We start from the raw sequence: 13,809 nt of genomic DNA, 5'->3' as shown, positions 1-13,809 counted from the left end.
CAAAGATTGGGCTGTAAGTCGGCCTGTTTAACAACAGTTACTCAGGCATCTGGTAATAACTTCTTAAGTGTCAACTACTGTGCTGGTAACTGTTGCAGATTTCAAGGAAGACATGATATACGATGCTTGAGGGAATGGAAAGTTTCATATAGTGGGAGAGGAAGGGCGTACGGTAAAAAAAAAGAACTAAATTCCAGATTTCTGCTTTTGAATTTGCTTTGACTTTGGTTAAGGGAATAACCTTTTCTAAGCCTTCATCTGTCTGTAAATGGAAGTAGTAGTCTAATCCATGTACGTTCTTTTGTTTGGGTTATAAGAGATAAAGTTTATAAGCATTTAGCGAATACCTTGCTCAGTGTTTTGATGGCTGTTATTGTTCTTTGAGACTCACGAATCATTCAATTTTAAGCAATTGTCATGTATTGATCTTTAATGTGAATGAACACATTAAGAAAGGGTATCTAACTTCTGGGAGGGAAGAAGCCCCCTCCCCTAACCTTCATCTCCTTGAGCACCCATTTTCCATTGACCATACCAGGTTCTGGTCCCAGACAGTTTATTACAAAATAAGGAAAGGAGGTCTGAGGAAGATTCACTTGTCATAGAATTTCGGCAGCTCATTACCCAAAATTACTTGATGGTCCACACCAGCAGCTGTGATAGTGGCCAGGTAGATGACACCCCCACTAGAGCCATCCCGGTTCATGGCCAGAGCGATAGCTGCAGAGGGTTTCAGGTTGGAGAGAGGGAAAGAGAATGACAGCCTCAGAAATCTTTTCCTTCCCGTCCTGTCTATAAGCTTACTACCACTTTCAGACCTCAAAACCCATCTCCCAGGGACACATATCAAGTGGTGTGCTGGTAAACCAACTTAAAAAAATAAAGCCTTTATATGTAACATCTCCTGGTGTTGGTGGTCTCAAAACTCTCACCACAAAAGATTTCAAGTTATGAATAGCTAAATAAGCAGCTTATGAATCCTTGAATATTTAACAATTGACTCTCATGAGCTAGCCCAAGCCCACTCTAGCACACCAGTGATTCTTAGAGTAACTGTATATTTTAATATGGGGTACTCAAAAAAACAGTCAGACTTATGCCTTTGTTCTGAAGTCCCATCTAGTGTAGCATTGTCCTGCATTCTTTCACTCTCAAAAGTGTTCCAGTTTGGACATTAAATGGTCACTCATGTATTCCTCATTGTGTTCCTTACTCTTAACTTCCTTCCTGTGTTTGAAAACCCTCCCCAGGCACCCTTCCACTTGGTTAGTTACCTTTGGTGGTGAAACACCTGCACTCCTCAGGGGACATGCCTGGTTTATATGCCGCATCCACATAACCGTAGATATAGGTGCTGCCAGAGCCACCGATGGCAAAGGGCTGCCGAGTCAGCATTCCTCCCAGGGTTCCATACACCTAGGGGAGGTGTCCTCAGGTCAGACTATGGAAGCATCAATCCTCTCCTTGCCACTGAGACAGTCAGGATATCTCTATTCTGCAGCGAAGCCCCACTATCTCTTTTTCCCGTCCGTTGAGATTATACTATGCAGTATAATCTAAGCAGTGTCCTTGGAACTCATTGCTAGAATGACATATGACCTCTATCTCCCTCTCTAGGGTAGTGGGGAACACCAAGGGAGGGAGTACATTGGGAAAGACTCACCTGGCCCCCGTCACGTTGGTCCCAGCCAGCTACTATGAGATGTGCAGACAGGTCCTCCCGATATTTATAAGAGATATTCCTTACCACGTTGGCAGCAGCTAGAACAAGCGGACATTCTTCCAGTTCCAACCTAAAGGAAGTGTTAGTAATAGGGGTCAATATAATTTCCAGACGTTCCACCCTCCTGTGCTGTTACCATGATCCCTGCCAAGGGACACCTGAAATCTGAAACCCATACTTGTAATAGTTCAAACTCCAGCTTCTCTCCCACATGTACAGGGAGACCAATCTCACACCACCAACTGTTAAGAAGATTTCAATGTTCCCCTCCTTTACTCTTTGTCCTACCCACCCATCCCCCAATTGTATAACTCTTGGCTGCAACGGCCCTGCCTCTATGGATAAAAGCAGATAAGCTTTATTTCTGCACCAGTGATCTTGGCTTCTCACAGGGTAACTGCCTGATAGTATGGTAGGCCACATCATCATCTTCTTTCTCGTTATTTATATTAGGATAGTGATTTACAATTTTCAAGTCATTTTCACATGGATCATTTGATTCTCAAAATAACCATTGGGTGAGATAGGATAGGTATTATTAATTACCTCCACTTTACAGATGCAGAAACCAGGTTTGGGATTCAAGTGCCAGTTCAAAGATAATAAAAACAGGAGTCCAAACAAGAATTTTTCACTTTTCACTGCAGTGCTCCTGGAATAGGACACTATAGTGGTTTTCTGGTTGGGAGAACTCTAGTGATTGTGAACTGAGAACCCCAAAGCTTCATACCCATGGAGCTCCAGTTGGTAGGCGGCCATGTCAACCATGGCTTGGGCATCAGCAGCCGAACCAGAGAGAGCACAATAGATGTGTTGATGTAGTGGAGACAGCTTGTTAAACACTCGGTTTACCACTGCCTTTCTGCCGGGAAGGAGTCAACAGTCATCAGCGTTAGTGTTGCCACAATTTTTGAGGTTAATCATCCAGTGTTTGTCAAATTTATTTGACAAGAGAACAGCCACCACAGAGTACATGAAATTTAATACTTGGATTAGAGCAGGAAAAAAATCATCTCAAATTAAACAAAATATTGCAAGTAATGATCAAAATTAGACTTATTTTTCAGGCTTAGAGTTTATAATAAAACAAAAAATAGTACCTTAAGAATAATGTGCTTAAGCAATTTTTCTTTACTATACCCATCTAGAGGAAGTTGTGTGTTCTTTGGGACATAAAGTAAGCAATATTGACCTAATCCCATATACTCATCTCGCATATGAGGAAACTGGTCAGGATGGAGGAGACAAAATTAGTTCAACATGTACCGGATGAGAAGCTAGGATATCTGCTTGGCAGAACCATCTTTTCTTTCCTTTCTACTTTATTTTATTTTATTTTATTCTATTTTATTCATCTCATTTCATTTAATTTTAGAGAGAGAGCATGAGTGGGGGAGAGCATGAGTGGGCGAGAGAGACAGAGAGAAGGAGAGAAAGAATCTTAAGCAGGCTTCACACTCAGTGAGGACTTGGGGTTCGATCCCACGACCCTGGGATCATGACCTGAGCTGAAATCAAGAGTCAGATGCTCAGCTGACTGAACCACCCAGGTGCCCAGAACCATCTTTTCTATTTCTAAACATAGATGGAAGGAGGGACCCTGAAATCTTTGTATCCTACCTCCTTCTCATACCTTATTCTTATATACCCACTCCTGTAGGGACAGGCCACATAAGCATTCAGGCTCCTGATTCTCCTCCATGAATTCAGGGACCCATACACTTGCCATATATCTCATTATAGGGGCCTTTCTGAAAGGTTAACTCAATTTCTTCAAAGTTCTACTTTACCAATCTCTTCATGAATGGGTAAGAAAAATCTGTTTTGGGAGCCATTGACTTCCTTCCAGAAGAATTCACCTTGACGGGTACTTACCCTACAGACACCCGGGAGTCAGAACCCACCACAACACCTCCGTCGAACTCCACTGCCATGATGGTCGTCTGCGGAGATGTGGAGGATGGGATGTCAGAGCAAGAAGAGTCTTGATTCTCTCATATTACAGATGAGGAAACATTCCCAGAGAGGGGAGGTGACTGGCTCAAGGTCATACAGTAATTTAGGCCAAGATGACTCCCAATATGGGATTTCCCTTCCATCTTCCCATTTTCTCTATCTTCTCTCCTAGCTGCAAGAGAAGGTCATAGCCTGGTCGAAAGAATCACATCCGTAGGTCCCAACCTTCCTAAGTAGAATCCTTCCCAACTATAAAGAAAGAGGTGGGATGAGGTTTTCAGAGGTAGACATTTGGCTCGGGGGGCACTTTCAAGCGCTGGCGCCCCAGTACTTGTGGTGCAAGGCAGCCCCACAGGTGAATTACTTCCACCACGTGTGCTTGGTGTGTGTGTGTGCAGATATGGTACGGACCCAACACAGAGCAAGTGGCTGTGACCTTGGGAAACAGGGTCATGTCTTCTTTTGGCCCACAATTCTCTACCCCACATCCCCCTTAACTAGCTTATTAAACAGCAGAAAACATCAAGGGCCGCAGTGGTTAGCAGGGTCATGCATTAGTAAGGAGGGAAGAAGCCAGGAACATGAGATGATTTAACATGAAGCTTTCATTTAAGGATTTCTGATCAAGAGGTCAACAGTAGCTAGGGGAAGAGATCTGTACCGTTGAGGCGGCTTGTTGGGGGAGTTTTTCAGGTCAAGAAAAGCTGACTTTTTCAGGTCAAGAAAAGAAATTAAGGAAAAGAATTCAGGAAGGTGAAAGGAATAAAGCTATACGGTTTCTACTCCTGTTGAGTTGGAAAGAGCCTTAAAGATTCTTGGTTCGAACGAGGAGACTGAATCATAGAGGAGGCAACTGACTTATCAAGGTCACCCAGAGTTAATAGCAGACTGGGACTAAAACCCAGGTCTAACTCCCACCTCTTGTTTTGACTTCTGTTTCCTACTTCCCACTGCTCATCAGGCAGGGAGGGGAGATTTTCTGCCTTATAAATGGTTTTAGTGCATTCTCATCACCCCATAAGTTACTCTGGACCCCAGGGCTATAGCTCTGAGTGTGCTTTCAGACATATTGACTTACCATGAAGAGAGGGCCATTGAATAAGGGCAGCCCCATTCTAGAGGTTCTAGAGGTTATTTCTCTAAGACAAAGTTGCCCCCAAGCCAAGGGTAGTGGCAGTAGTTTGGGAGCAGAAGCCAGCCAGCCTTGAGCCTGGGCGGGCGGATGGGAGTGGGCAGGGACGACCCAGGGAAGGGAGCACAGCAGCACCTGGGCCAAACAGGAGCCTTCGTGGATCAGGCTGGTGAAGGGCACCACCAGCTCACAAGGAACCCCCATTATCAGGGCTGGGGGTATGAATTACGCAGGGGCCAGTTTATCAAAGATCTGTGTGATGAGCTGTCCCTTCTCAATCAGTGCCCATATTCTCCTCTCCCAAGCGCGCTCCTACTTCACCCAGGGCACCATTTCTTCATCCATCTGCACCTTCTCCGACCCCCTTCCTTGATTTAACCAGCCCCTCTCTCTAGTCCAGAGTTGAAAGCGAAAGCGCTTCAGAGAAGCTTCCCCTCGACACTTCCAGCTAAGAGCCAAAGCACCTCCTTCTCCACCAGCCTCGCGCGCCTAGTCCTTCGCGGACCCCTTCAAGACCCCCTTCAGAATAGACATGCCCTGTATTCATCGCAGGGCATCTCTACAGGCACTGACTGGCTGCCACAAACTACCTTCTCACTCTGTTAGTTACCATATTCACACCTCAGAGCTTTCGGGGTCCCCCTGTCTTGCCACCTTCTCCACCCCTCTGCTAAACCTCTAGCACAGACTACTTACCCCAGTGTGGACCTCGCCAGACCGCAGCATCTCCGCGAGGCGCCGCGCTCCTTGCCTCCAGGGGCACTGGTTTTCTTCCTGGGACCGAGGGCAGCACTCTGCCTATATAGCCCCGCGCCCTCACCAAGACCGCTAGGGGGCGCCGGGGTCCTTTCGGTGCGGCTTCGCACCAGGCGCTAACCTACTTAGGACAGAACTGCCCAGAGACAAGTGACGAAAAGGCCTGGGGTTAAGCAAGTCCCAAGGCTGGGGTAAAGAAAGTCCCGACAAGTGGGGTCCGCAAGAGGTAGCAGTGAAAGGAAGGACGAGTGTGCTTGATGGAGAAGGCGGAGCCTCAAGACTTCTCTCTCCAGAACCTCAGATCGGATTCCCACGCCTTCTCCCAAAATAGTCTGGGCGGGCCACATTCTGAACGGGGGCGGATCTACAGATCCGGCCTGCCTACAGAGCAGCCTGCCGCTTTCGTTTTCCCTTTCCGCGAAACGGCTGGCTTCTAGCTAGCGCGGCCTGAACCTGGCGTTCCCGGGACTTTCCGAAAACCCTGCCTCCGCCCGCCCTTCCCTCTTCTCCCGGCCGCCGGCCCCTGCGCCCTCACCGGCACAGACTCGATCGGCACCCAGAGCCTCCGGCACGGCGGGGACAGCGGAGAGTCCCAGGCGGGGGCGCGACCCCCGGCAGCGCCCGCGCGCCCATGGCCAGCTCTGGGCCCCCCAGGCCTTGCGGGTGCCTCTGCCCTTCCCGAACTTCCCTCGCGTGGCTGGGGATAGCGCTGCTGGTTCTCGTCGACTGGGTGCTGCTCCGGGGCGCGCTCCCCGGAATATGCTCCGTGCTGGTGCCCACCGCGCTGCCGCTGCTCCGGGTCTGGGTGGTGGGCCTGAGCCGCTGGGCTGTGCTGTGGCTGGGGGCCCGTGGGGTTCTCAGGGCAACGGTCGGTTCCGGGAGCGAAAGCGCAGGAGTCCGGGGCTGGCTGGCTGCTTTGCAGTCGTTGGCGGCGGCGCTGAGCTTGGCCCTGCCGGGACTTGCCTTGTTCCGAGAGCTGAGCTCATGGAGAGTTCCCAGGGATTCTCACAGCTCCAGGATCCTGCACTGGGGAAGTCGCCTGGATGCCTTCGCCCTCAGTTATGTAGCAGCATTGCCTGCCGCTGCCATTTGGCATAAGCTCAGGGAACTTTGTGTGCCGGAAAGTCACGGAGGTTCAGGAGGTGCGGTGCGCCGGCTTGTAGGCTGCCTGGGTTCAGAGATACGACGCGTCCCGCTCCTGTTGGTCCTGTGTGTCCTCTCCTGTCTTGGTAAGAGGGATGCGGGTAAGAGGGACGGACAGTAGGGGACTGGGCGGGCATCAAAAGTAATGGGCAGTGAGATCGGTTAATGTGGGTTCTGGGAAATGTGGATCGGGGGAAGGCGACCCAGCTCTGGTCGTGAGAAGACCACCAGGAAAGAGCTCTGGACTGGGTCGGAGTCAGGAGTCGTGGACTCCAATGCTACCTCAGACGTTGCTTCACCGGCCACCTGGGGCCAGTCCTTTCTTCTGGTCAGCACACCCTATGACCTCTGGCCTTCCTAAGCAAACGCACGAAAGTCTGGTGGGGCTCAAGGTTGTGAGTTCCAAGGTGACCTGTTCAGGCGCAGGGCTGTGTTCTCAGTGTCCTCTTTCTGCTGGTGCCCTCAGGATACTGGTGACAGTGAAACAGTGGGATGGGCTGGAGCGGGGGGGAGCAGTCTGGTTGGAGCTTATCTGCTTGGCTGACCGGTCCCTTCTTTCTCTCTCCAGGGGAGATGGCCATGCCGTTCTTCACCGGCCGCCTTGTTGACTTCATTCTGCAAGATGGGACAGCTTCTGGTTTCATGAGATACATAACGCTCATGTCCATTCTCACCACAGCCAGGTCTGGGGGCTGAATGAAGGCGGAAGGTTGAGAATGGGGGGCCCAGAAAAAGGGGGAGATAGAAGTTGGGGCAGCTGTCCAAAGTGCACTTCTTTGGGACCTTCTCTCTGTCCTCTGAACACACCCCGATCCTTTTTCTCTCCATCTCTCTCTAGCGCAGTGCTGGAGTTCGTGGGTGATGGGATCTATAACAGCACCATGGGTCGTGTGCACAGCCAGTTTCAGGGAGAAGTATTTCAGGCTGTTCTGCGCCAGGAAACAGAGTTTTTCCAAAAGAACCAAACAGGTGTGTCATGAAACTCTTTCGTTCTATATCTACATTCTCCCTATATGCGCCATATATCCTCTTTTACTTATAACTTTGGTCTCTCTCACACATAGTCATTGTCATTTCTTATTCTCGATATACCTCAAGAGCAAAAATATTATGTTATGTTATGTTATAATATTCTGAATTTTTTCCATCTAAGATTTTTCCATGATTTATCCCTATGTGTCTACTTAGATAGAAGCTACAGAATTTCAAACCTGGAAATTTGGAGGTCACAGAGTCCAACTGCCTATTTTACAGGGAAGGAAACTGACACCTGGACCCTAAATGCTGAAACTGGCATGGTCACCTATGGATAGAGAGGAGCTTGGGGATAGAACCCGTCTCTTGATTCCCAGCCCAGTGCTCAGTATAGTTTTCTGGACTGCTTTCTAGCAGCACCCTCTGTTTTTCTCCAGCTCTGTTGTGTGACCAGCTTAAGCTCTTCTTGCCCTTGTATGCAGCATGGGGTATTCGTGTTCTTTAAGGAACAAAAATCTGTCAGAGAAATGGAAATTCACATGGGCAGCCTGCCTGCCTGCCTTCCTTCCTTCCTTCCTTCCTTCCTTCCTTCCGCCAGGCTTTCTCCTTTCTCTCCCTCCCTCCCTCCCTGCCTTCCTTCTTAAATGTTTATTTTTGAGATAGAGAGACAGAGCACCAGCAGGGGAGGGGCAGAGAGAGGGGGAGACACAGAATCCAAAGCAGGCACCAGGCTCTGAGCTGTCAGCACAGAGCCCGACATGGGGGCTCAAACTCACAAACTGTGAGATCATGACCTGAGCTGAAGTCGGATGCTTAACCAACTGAGCCACCCAGGCGCCCCTAGGCTTTTTCTTTCTAATACTCATTCTCCCTACACTGAGATCCCTCAACTGCCCTCTCCCCCTTACCTTGTTTTCCTCAGCCTCCTCAGAACATCATGTTGTCCCCCCTTCCCCTCCCCCTGGCTCATTGCTAGTCCCACCTACCAGAGCCTCTCATTAATCCACTGTCTTCTTCCCAATCCCTGGCAGGAGCCATCACTTCTCGGGTGACAGAGGACACATCCACCCTGAGTGAGTCTCTGAGTGAGAAGCTGAGCCTGTCTTTGTGGTACCTGGTGCGGGGGCTGTGTCTCTTGGGGCTCATGCTCTGGGGGTCACTGTCCCTCACCATGGTCACCCTGGTCGTCCTGCCTCTGCTTTTTCTTATGCCTAAGACGCTGGGGAAATGGTACCAGGTATGTCCAGGGAGATGCCTCACCCTACACAGACCTTCGTTTCCCAGACTAGGCAGAATTCATTCCTCTCAGGGTTCTTTCCTGGCTCCCTCACTTGATTCCCCATCTTCACAGGACTCCCTGGCCCTATAAGCCATGTTCCTGGATTGCTCAGCGTTGAGCTCCATGTTCTGTGTGTACTCTCTTCTAACTTCTGCCCACAATCTTCCTTTACAAACATGATCACTGGTCTCAAGATTACGATTCTCTACGACCCTTCTCAGTGATTTCCTCTCCTGTGTGCCTCTTTAGTATCCAGGGAGTATAACGGTGCCCCTTTTGCTTTTCTTCATTCAGCTGCCTCTTCTCACCTTTAATCTCCAACTAGGTAACTCAGGTATTAGTGTCCCTTACGGTCTGCCAACCCTGTGTGACATCTCTTGTCCATGTCTCCACAGGCACTGGCAGCACAGGTCCAGGAATCTCTGGCAGAATCCAGCCAGGTGGCCATTGAGGTTCTGTCAGCTATGCCCACAGTCCGGAGCTTTGCCAATGAGGAGGGTGAGGCCCAGAAGTTTAGGCAAAAGCTGCAGGATATGAAGACACTCCATCAGAAGGAGGCTCTGGCCTATGCAGTCGACCTCTGGACCATCAATGTGAGCACCCAGAGATAAATGCCTATTCCCTTGCCCCTGAGATGCCTTGACTCCATTCCCTTTTCCATGACTCTGTTCCACACTCCTCCTCCACTGGGCAATGGTTGGTTCGGTGTTCTCATCCTACTCAGCGTTCCTAACTGCCTCCCTCTTTTTAGGCCCTCTGGATGGCTTCCTTTCACCAAGGTATGCAGAGTCCATCCAGCCCCCTTTTTAGGGAGAGGCCACGTTTTCCAGTCCCAGGGCCTTCCTTTGCCTCTCAGGTAGCACTCAGGGAGCCATAAATTCCTGCACCTGGTCCTGCATCATGCTGGGACTCTGTGGATGTGCTAGTGAGAGCCATTATATAATGGAAAGAGAACCAGAGCCATATTTGGGAATTCCTGGCTTGGTGGCTGCCATTTACTAGGTCTATGACCATGGGCTAGTAACTTATTTTCTCTTGAGACCGTTTCCTCATTTTAAAAAGCGGGATTGGTATGACCTTGTCTACAGCGTTGTTGATATGAATATTAGATGGCACTACATTCACGAAAGCCTTTTGTGAAGAGCAAAATGCTCCTGAAAAGCGATAATGATGGTGATGGCTTCTGTGGTGTAACCGAGGAAGACACCATGGAGCCCCCACGCGGCGTTCTTCCTTTCCCCCTGGGGAGCCTCCGGCTCTTACCTGGGGGAAAGGGACTTTACATCTTCATAATGACTAATGAGTCTAGTTCTTTGCACCTCTCTCGAGATTTTTCAACCCCATCACTTTTCTCTGTGGCTTTCCCACAGCTCTCAGAGATGCTGCTGAAGGTGGGAATCCTATACATCGGTGGGCGGCTGGTGACAAGTGGGGCTGTAAGCAATGGGGACCTTGTCACATTTATTCTCTACCAGATCCAGTTCACCGAGGTAGTTCAGGTGAGATCCTTCCATTTTCATTCTCCTGTGCTTTTCTGTCCCACGTTCTGTCCCCACCTGTGTCACCTTCCCTCTGTTCTTTACCCTTCTCATATCACATAACCTTGGCAAGCAGATTCGTTCTCCCCCTTCTCAATACTCATACCTCGCCTCCAGGTACTGCTCTCCACCTACCCCAAGGTACAGAAGGCTGTGGGCTCTTCAGAGAAAATATTTGAATACCTGGACCGGATTCCTCGCTGTCCTGCCAGTGGTGTATTGACTTCCGTAAACCTGAAGGGCTGTGTCCAGTTTCAAGATGTCTCCTTTGCCTACCCAAACCGTCCAGATGTCCCAGTGCTGCAGGTACAACCTACCGATCCTTGGTGTTCACTGGCCGCACTCTCGACTCTGCCATCCTAAACTTCCTTCCTGCCTTCAGCTTGCTTAACACAAGGTTCAGATAGATGCTTCCTAATCCTTTGAAGGCAAAGATGAGCACCTTCTACTCCGTACAACTGCCCCACACTCAAGAACGGGTTTGGATTTCTAAAGAGGATGGGAGAAGAGGCTCTCAGGGGGAAGGGTCTCACATCCTAAGGAATTGCTGAAGCAAAATCTGTCTCTAGTCTTCTTTTCTTTTGGTTTCCAGTTGTGATTTAGAATGTGATTTTTTTTTCTGCTTTCTCATGATATGTAATACCAAGTGTGTGGCATAGCAGTCCTTGGTCCTTGCTCTGGTTTTTGCCTCACCTTCCATCTCTACTCCTTGGGGAGCTGTCATCCCTGAGGAACAGAGGTCTATGCTTATGGGAGGGTAGGAGTGGCTGTATTTCCCAATTTTTTCTCCCTTTCTTCTCTGGGGTAAGACATCATGCTATGTAACAAGACAATGACAGACTCAAGGCCTTAGTCTGCCTCTTTTCTTTTTTGATTCTCTGGCCTCCAGGGGCTGACATTCACCCTGCATCCTGGTCAGGTGATGGCTCTGGTGGGGCCCAATGGGTCTGGGAAGAGCACCGTGGCTGCCCTGCTCCAGAATCTCTACCAGCCCACAACGGGGCAGCTGCTGCTGGATGGGAAGCCCCTTCCCCAATATGAGCATCGCTACCTGCACACACGGGTGAGCAAGAAGATGGCATGGGGGAGGGCAGGGGGCATTGAGTAAGAAGAACTCTCAACGAACACTGTCACCAAGCACTCTGAAAGGAGGGCTAAGGAGTGATGGACCTTGAGTGGAGATGGCGTGTAGTCAGGAGAGAGGCTGTGGTGTGGAATTTTGTGATATGCTTTCAGTAAAGATTTTGAGTCATCAGTCTCTGGATAACCATACTCCTGTGTTCCTTGTTCTATGCCTCTTCATCATATTTTGTCCCAGGTGGCTGCAGTGGGACAAGAGCCACAGCTATTTGGAAGGAGTTTTCGAGAAAATATTGCCTATGGCCTGGTCCAGAAGCCAACTATGGAGGAAGTCATAGCTGCTGCAATGGAGTCTGGAGCCCATAGCTTCATCTCTGAACTCCCTCAGGGCTATAACACAGGTGCTCTCTTAGCTCGTGTCATTACCCAGACATCTTTACTGAAACCTTTATTCAGCATTCTTCCCAACACACTGAGATCAGTTTGAAGTTGTAGGATCTTGTTCCTATGGCTTCTTCATCCTCACATCTTCCGAACTTCTTCACCTTCCCAGAAGGAAAGTGAATGCATCCAGTCCTTGGGGTGTGTGTGTGTGTGGGGGGGGTGTGGGGGGTGTGTGTGCATGCGTGCGCGCACCCGCAGGCAAGCATGTGGATGCACATGTGGTTGTCCAGGCCTCACCTGGGCTCTTATCTCTGCAGAGGTAGGCGAGGCTGGGAGCCAGCTATCAGGGGGTCAGCGACAGGCAGTGGCCTTGGCTCGAGCACTGATCCGGAAACCACGTGTACTCATCTTGGATGATGCTACCAGTGCCCTTGATGCAAATAGTCAGTTACGGGTGAGAGAGACATTTTGTTAGTGACTATATCCCACCCAATCTTCCCTCCTTCATTCATCCTGTGTGAGGTGTACTAACATAATTATCCAAACCAATCCTTGGAATTCTCAGTTCCCAACAGCTGCTCCCCAAGATGCTTAGAACCAATTCAAAGAGACTATCTACAGACTCTGAATCTCTGAAGCCAAACATAAGAAGACCATCCTAACAATATTAATATCAATTGAGCTTTTACTCTTTTACTATGTGCCAGACATGCTACTAGGCTCTCTCCATGTACTGTCTCACTCATTTACTAATCATAAATGCCTGTGAGCTGGGTGTTGTTATCCTCGTTCTACAGATGATAAAATGGAGGCTAAGAGAGGCTGAGTAGCCTGCTCACTGTCTTAGAGCTGTTGAATAGCGGAGCGTAGACCCAAAGGCAAGCCTGCCTGAACTGAATGCTCATGCTCTTTACCACTAAGTTATATTTCTTTAAAACAGAATAGAAAATGCCCAGTTTATAGGTAGAGAGGAGAGACTATTTGATACCCTTTACTCTTCCCTTATGGGTTTCACCACAGGACTCTGACTTTTATTCTGCTGTCACCACCTCATGTAAACAGTCCTTAACACATCAAAGGCTGGACAGAGGAGCACTCAGAACAAGAATCTTCAGCTCCTTGGGGTTGTTGGCAGAGGTGGCAGTGATCCTGGTGAGATCTGCCCCTGCTCTGGAAACACAGGTGTCTCCCTGGGTTCTTGACAGAGTCTGTGTCTTTTCTCAGGTGGAGCAGCTCCTGTACAAAAGCCCTGAGCGGGGCTCTAGGTCTGTGCTTCTCATCACCCAGTGTCTCAGCTTGGTGGAGCAGGCTGACCAAATCCTTTTTCTGGAAGGAGGTACCATCTGTGAAGCAGGAACCCACCAGCAGCTCATGGAGAGGAACGGACGCTACTGGGACATGATGCAGGCTGCTGACGGGTCAGGTGCTCCAGAATGAAAGCCTTCTCAGACCTGCACATGCCACCTCCCTCCCTTGTTTTTCTGCCCTCTGTAGTGGAGAATTTGGGAACAAAGGTGTTACCAGAGCTGCACAATAGACAGCTGCTTCTAGGAGGAGTGACATCCTAGAACGATGCCTGAAATTCTGCCACGAGTGTTACCCCGTCTCCAAGCTCCTCTTGATAATGCAGATTTCTTGGAAGAAAACAGAGTTCATAACCCCTTAGTGTAACTGGGTTTAGAGCCAGGTTTGTTGTGGATAGAACCCTGAAAATGAGAAGAACTTTAGAACATACAGAAAGAATACTTTCCAATAGGACTAAAGGCATATGCTGGCCCATAAACACACTCTGGATTCTTGGTATTTATAATAAAGGTGGTGTTTTATAACTGTGGTTTCTCCT

At 49.2% G+C, this 13,809-nt stretch overlaps 2 protein-coding genes across 4 annotated transcripts; one reads left to right on the top strand and one right to left on the bottom strand.

The window, feature by feature from the left end:
• Positions 1 to 415: 415 nt before the first annotated feature.
• PSMB9 (proteasome 20S subunit beta 9) lies at positions 416 to 5,630 on the bottom strand. 2 transcript variants are annotated; one of them, XM_042938411.1, is made up of 6 exons: positions 5,508 to 5,630; positions 3,599 to 3,666; positions 2,454 to 2,585; positions 1,664 to 1,793; positions 1,275 to 1,416; positions 416 to 720 (listed from the first exon to the last, which is right to left on the bottom strand). In XM_042938411.1, the coding sequence occupies exons 1-6, from the start codon at positions 5,535 to 5,537 to the stop codon at positions 593 to 595; spliced, it is 630 nt and encodes a 209-aa protein (XP_042794345.1). In that variant the 5' UTR covers positions 5,538 to 5,630; the 3' UTR covers positions 416 to 592. The 2 variants fall into 2 exon arrangements, with proteins under 2 accessions (XP_042794345.1, XP_042794346.1); XM_042938412.1 differs by having other exon boundaries at positions 3,599 to 3,851; positions 5,508 to 5,618.
• Positions 5,631 to 5,986: 356 nt separating this feature from the next.
• TAP1 (transporter 1, ATP binding cassette subfamily B member) lies at positions 5,987 to 13,795 on the top strand. Of its 2 annotated transcripts, none has more exons than XM_042938409.1 (11): positions 5,987 to 6,796; positions 7,279 to 7,393; positions 7,549 to 7,679; positions 8,717 to 8,922; positions 9,360 to 9,557; positions 10,335 to 10,463; positions 10,620 to 10,808; positions 11,422 to 11,565; positions 11,821 to 11,983; positions 12,284 to 12,420; positions 13,191 to 13,795. In XM_042938409.1, exons 1-11 carry the CDS (start codon positions 6,199 to 6,201, stop codon positions 13,401 to 13,403), a joined length of 2,223 nt encoding a protein of 740 aa, XP_042794343.1. In that variant the 5' UTR covers positions 5,987 to 6,198; the 3' UTR covers positions 13,404 to 13,795. The 2 variants fall into 2 exon arrangements, with proteins under 2 accessions (XP_042794343.1, XP_042794342.1); XM_042938408.1 differs by having other exon boundaries at positions 11,392 to 11,565.
• The last annotated feature ends 14 nt before the right edge of the window (positions 13,796 to 13,809 follow it).

Source organism: Panthera leo, chromosome B2 (genome assembly GCF_018350215.1).
Source record: "Panthera leo isolate Ple1 chromosome B2, P.leo_Ple1_pat1.1, whole genome shotgun sequence".
NCBI classification, from domain to species: Eukaryota; Metazoa; Chordata; class Mammalia; order Carnivora; family Felidae; genus Panthera; species Panthera leo.
This window is presented reverse-complemented; position numbering and strand designations above follow the sequence as displayed.

Excerpts from the sequence above, each read along its gene's own strand:
- PSMB9 (XM_042938411.1), bottom strand. The coding sequence starts at position 5,537 with ATGCTGCGGTCTGGCGAGGTCCACACTGGG. Across the intron at positions 3,667-5,507 it reads CTGGCGAGGTCCACACTGGG|ACGACCATCATGGCAGTGGA; the intron begins GTAAGTAGTCTG and ends ACATCTCCGCAG. Across the intron at positions 721-1,274 it reads CAGGTGTTTCACCACCAAAG|CTATCGCTCTGGCCATGAAC; the intron begins GTAACTAACCAA and ends AACCCTCTGCAG.
- TAP1 (XM_042938408.1), top strand. The coding sequence starts at position 6,199 with ATGGCCAGCTCTGGGCCCCCCAGGCCTTGCGGGTGCCTCTGCCCTTCC. Across the intron at positions 11,566-11,820 it reads ATCGCTACCTGCACACACGG|GTGGCTGCAGTGGGACAAGA; the intron begins GTGAGCAAGAAG and ends ATTTTGTCCCAG. Across the intron at positions 11,984-12,283 it reads CCCTCAGGGCTATAACACAG|AGGTAGGCGAGGCTGGGAGC; the intron begins GTGCTCTCTTAG and ends TTATCTCTGCAG.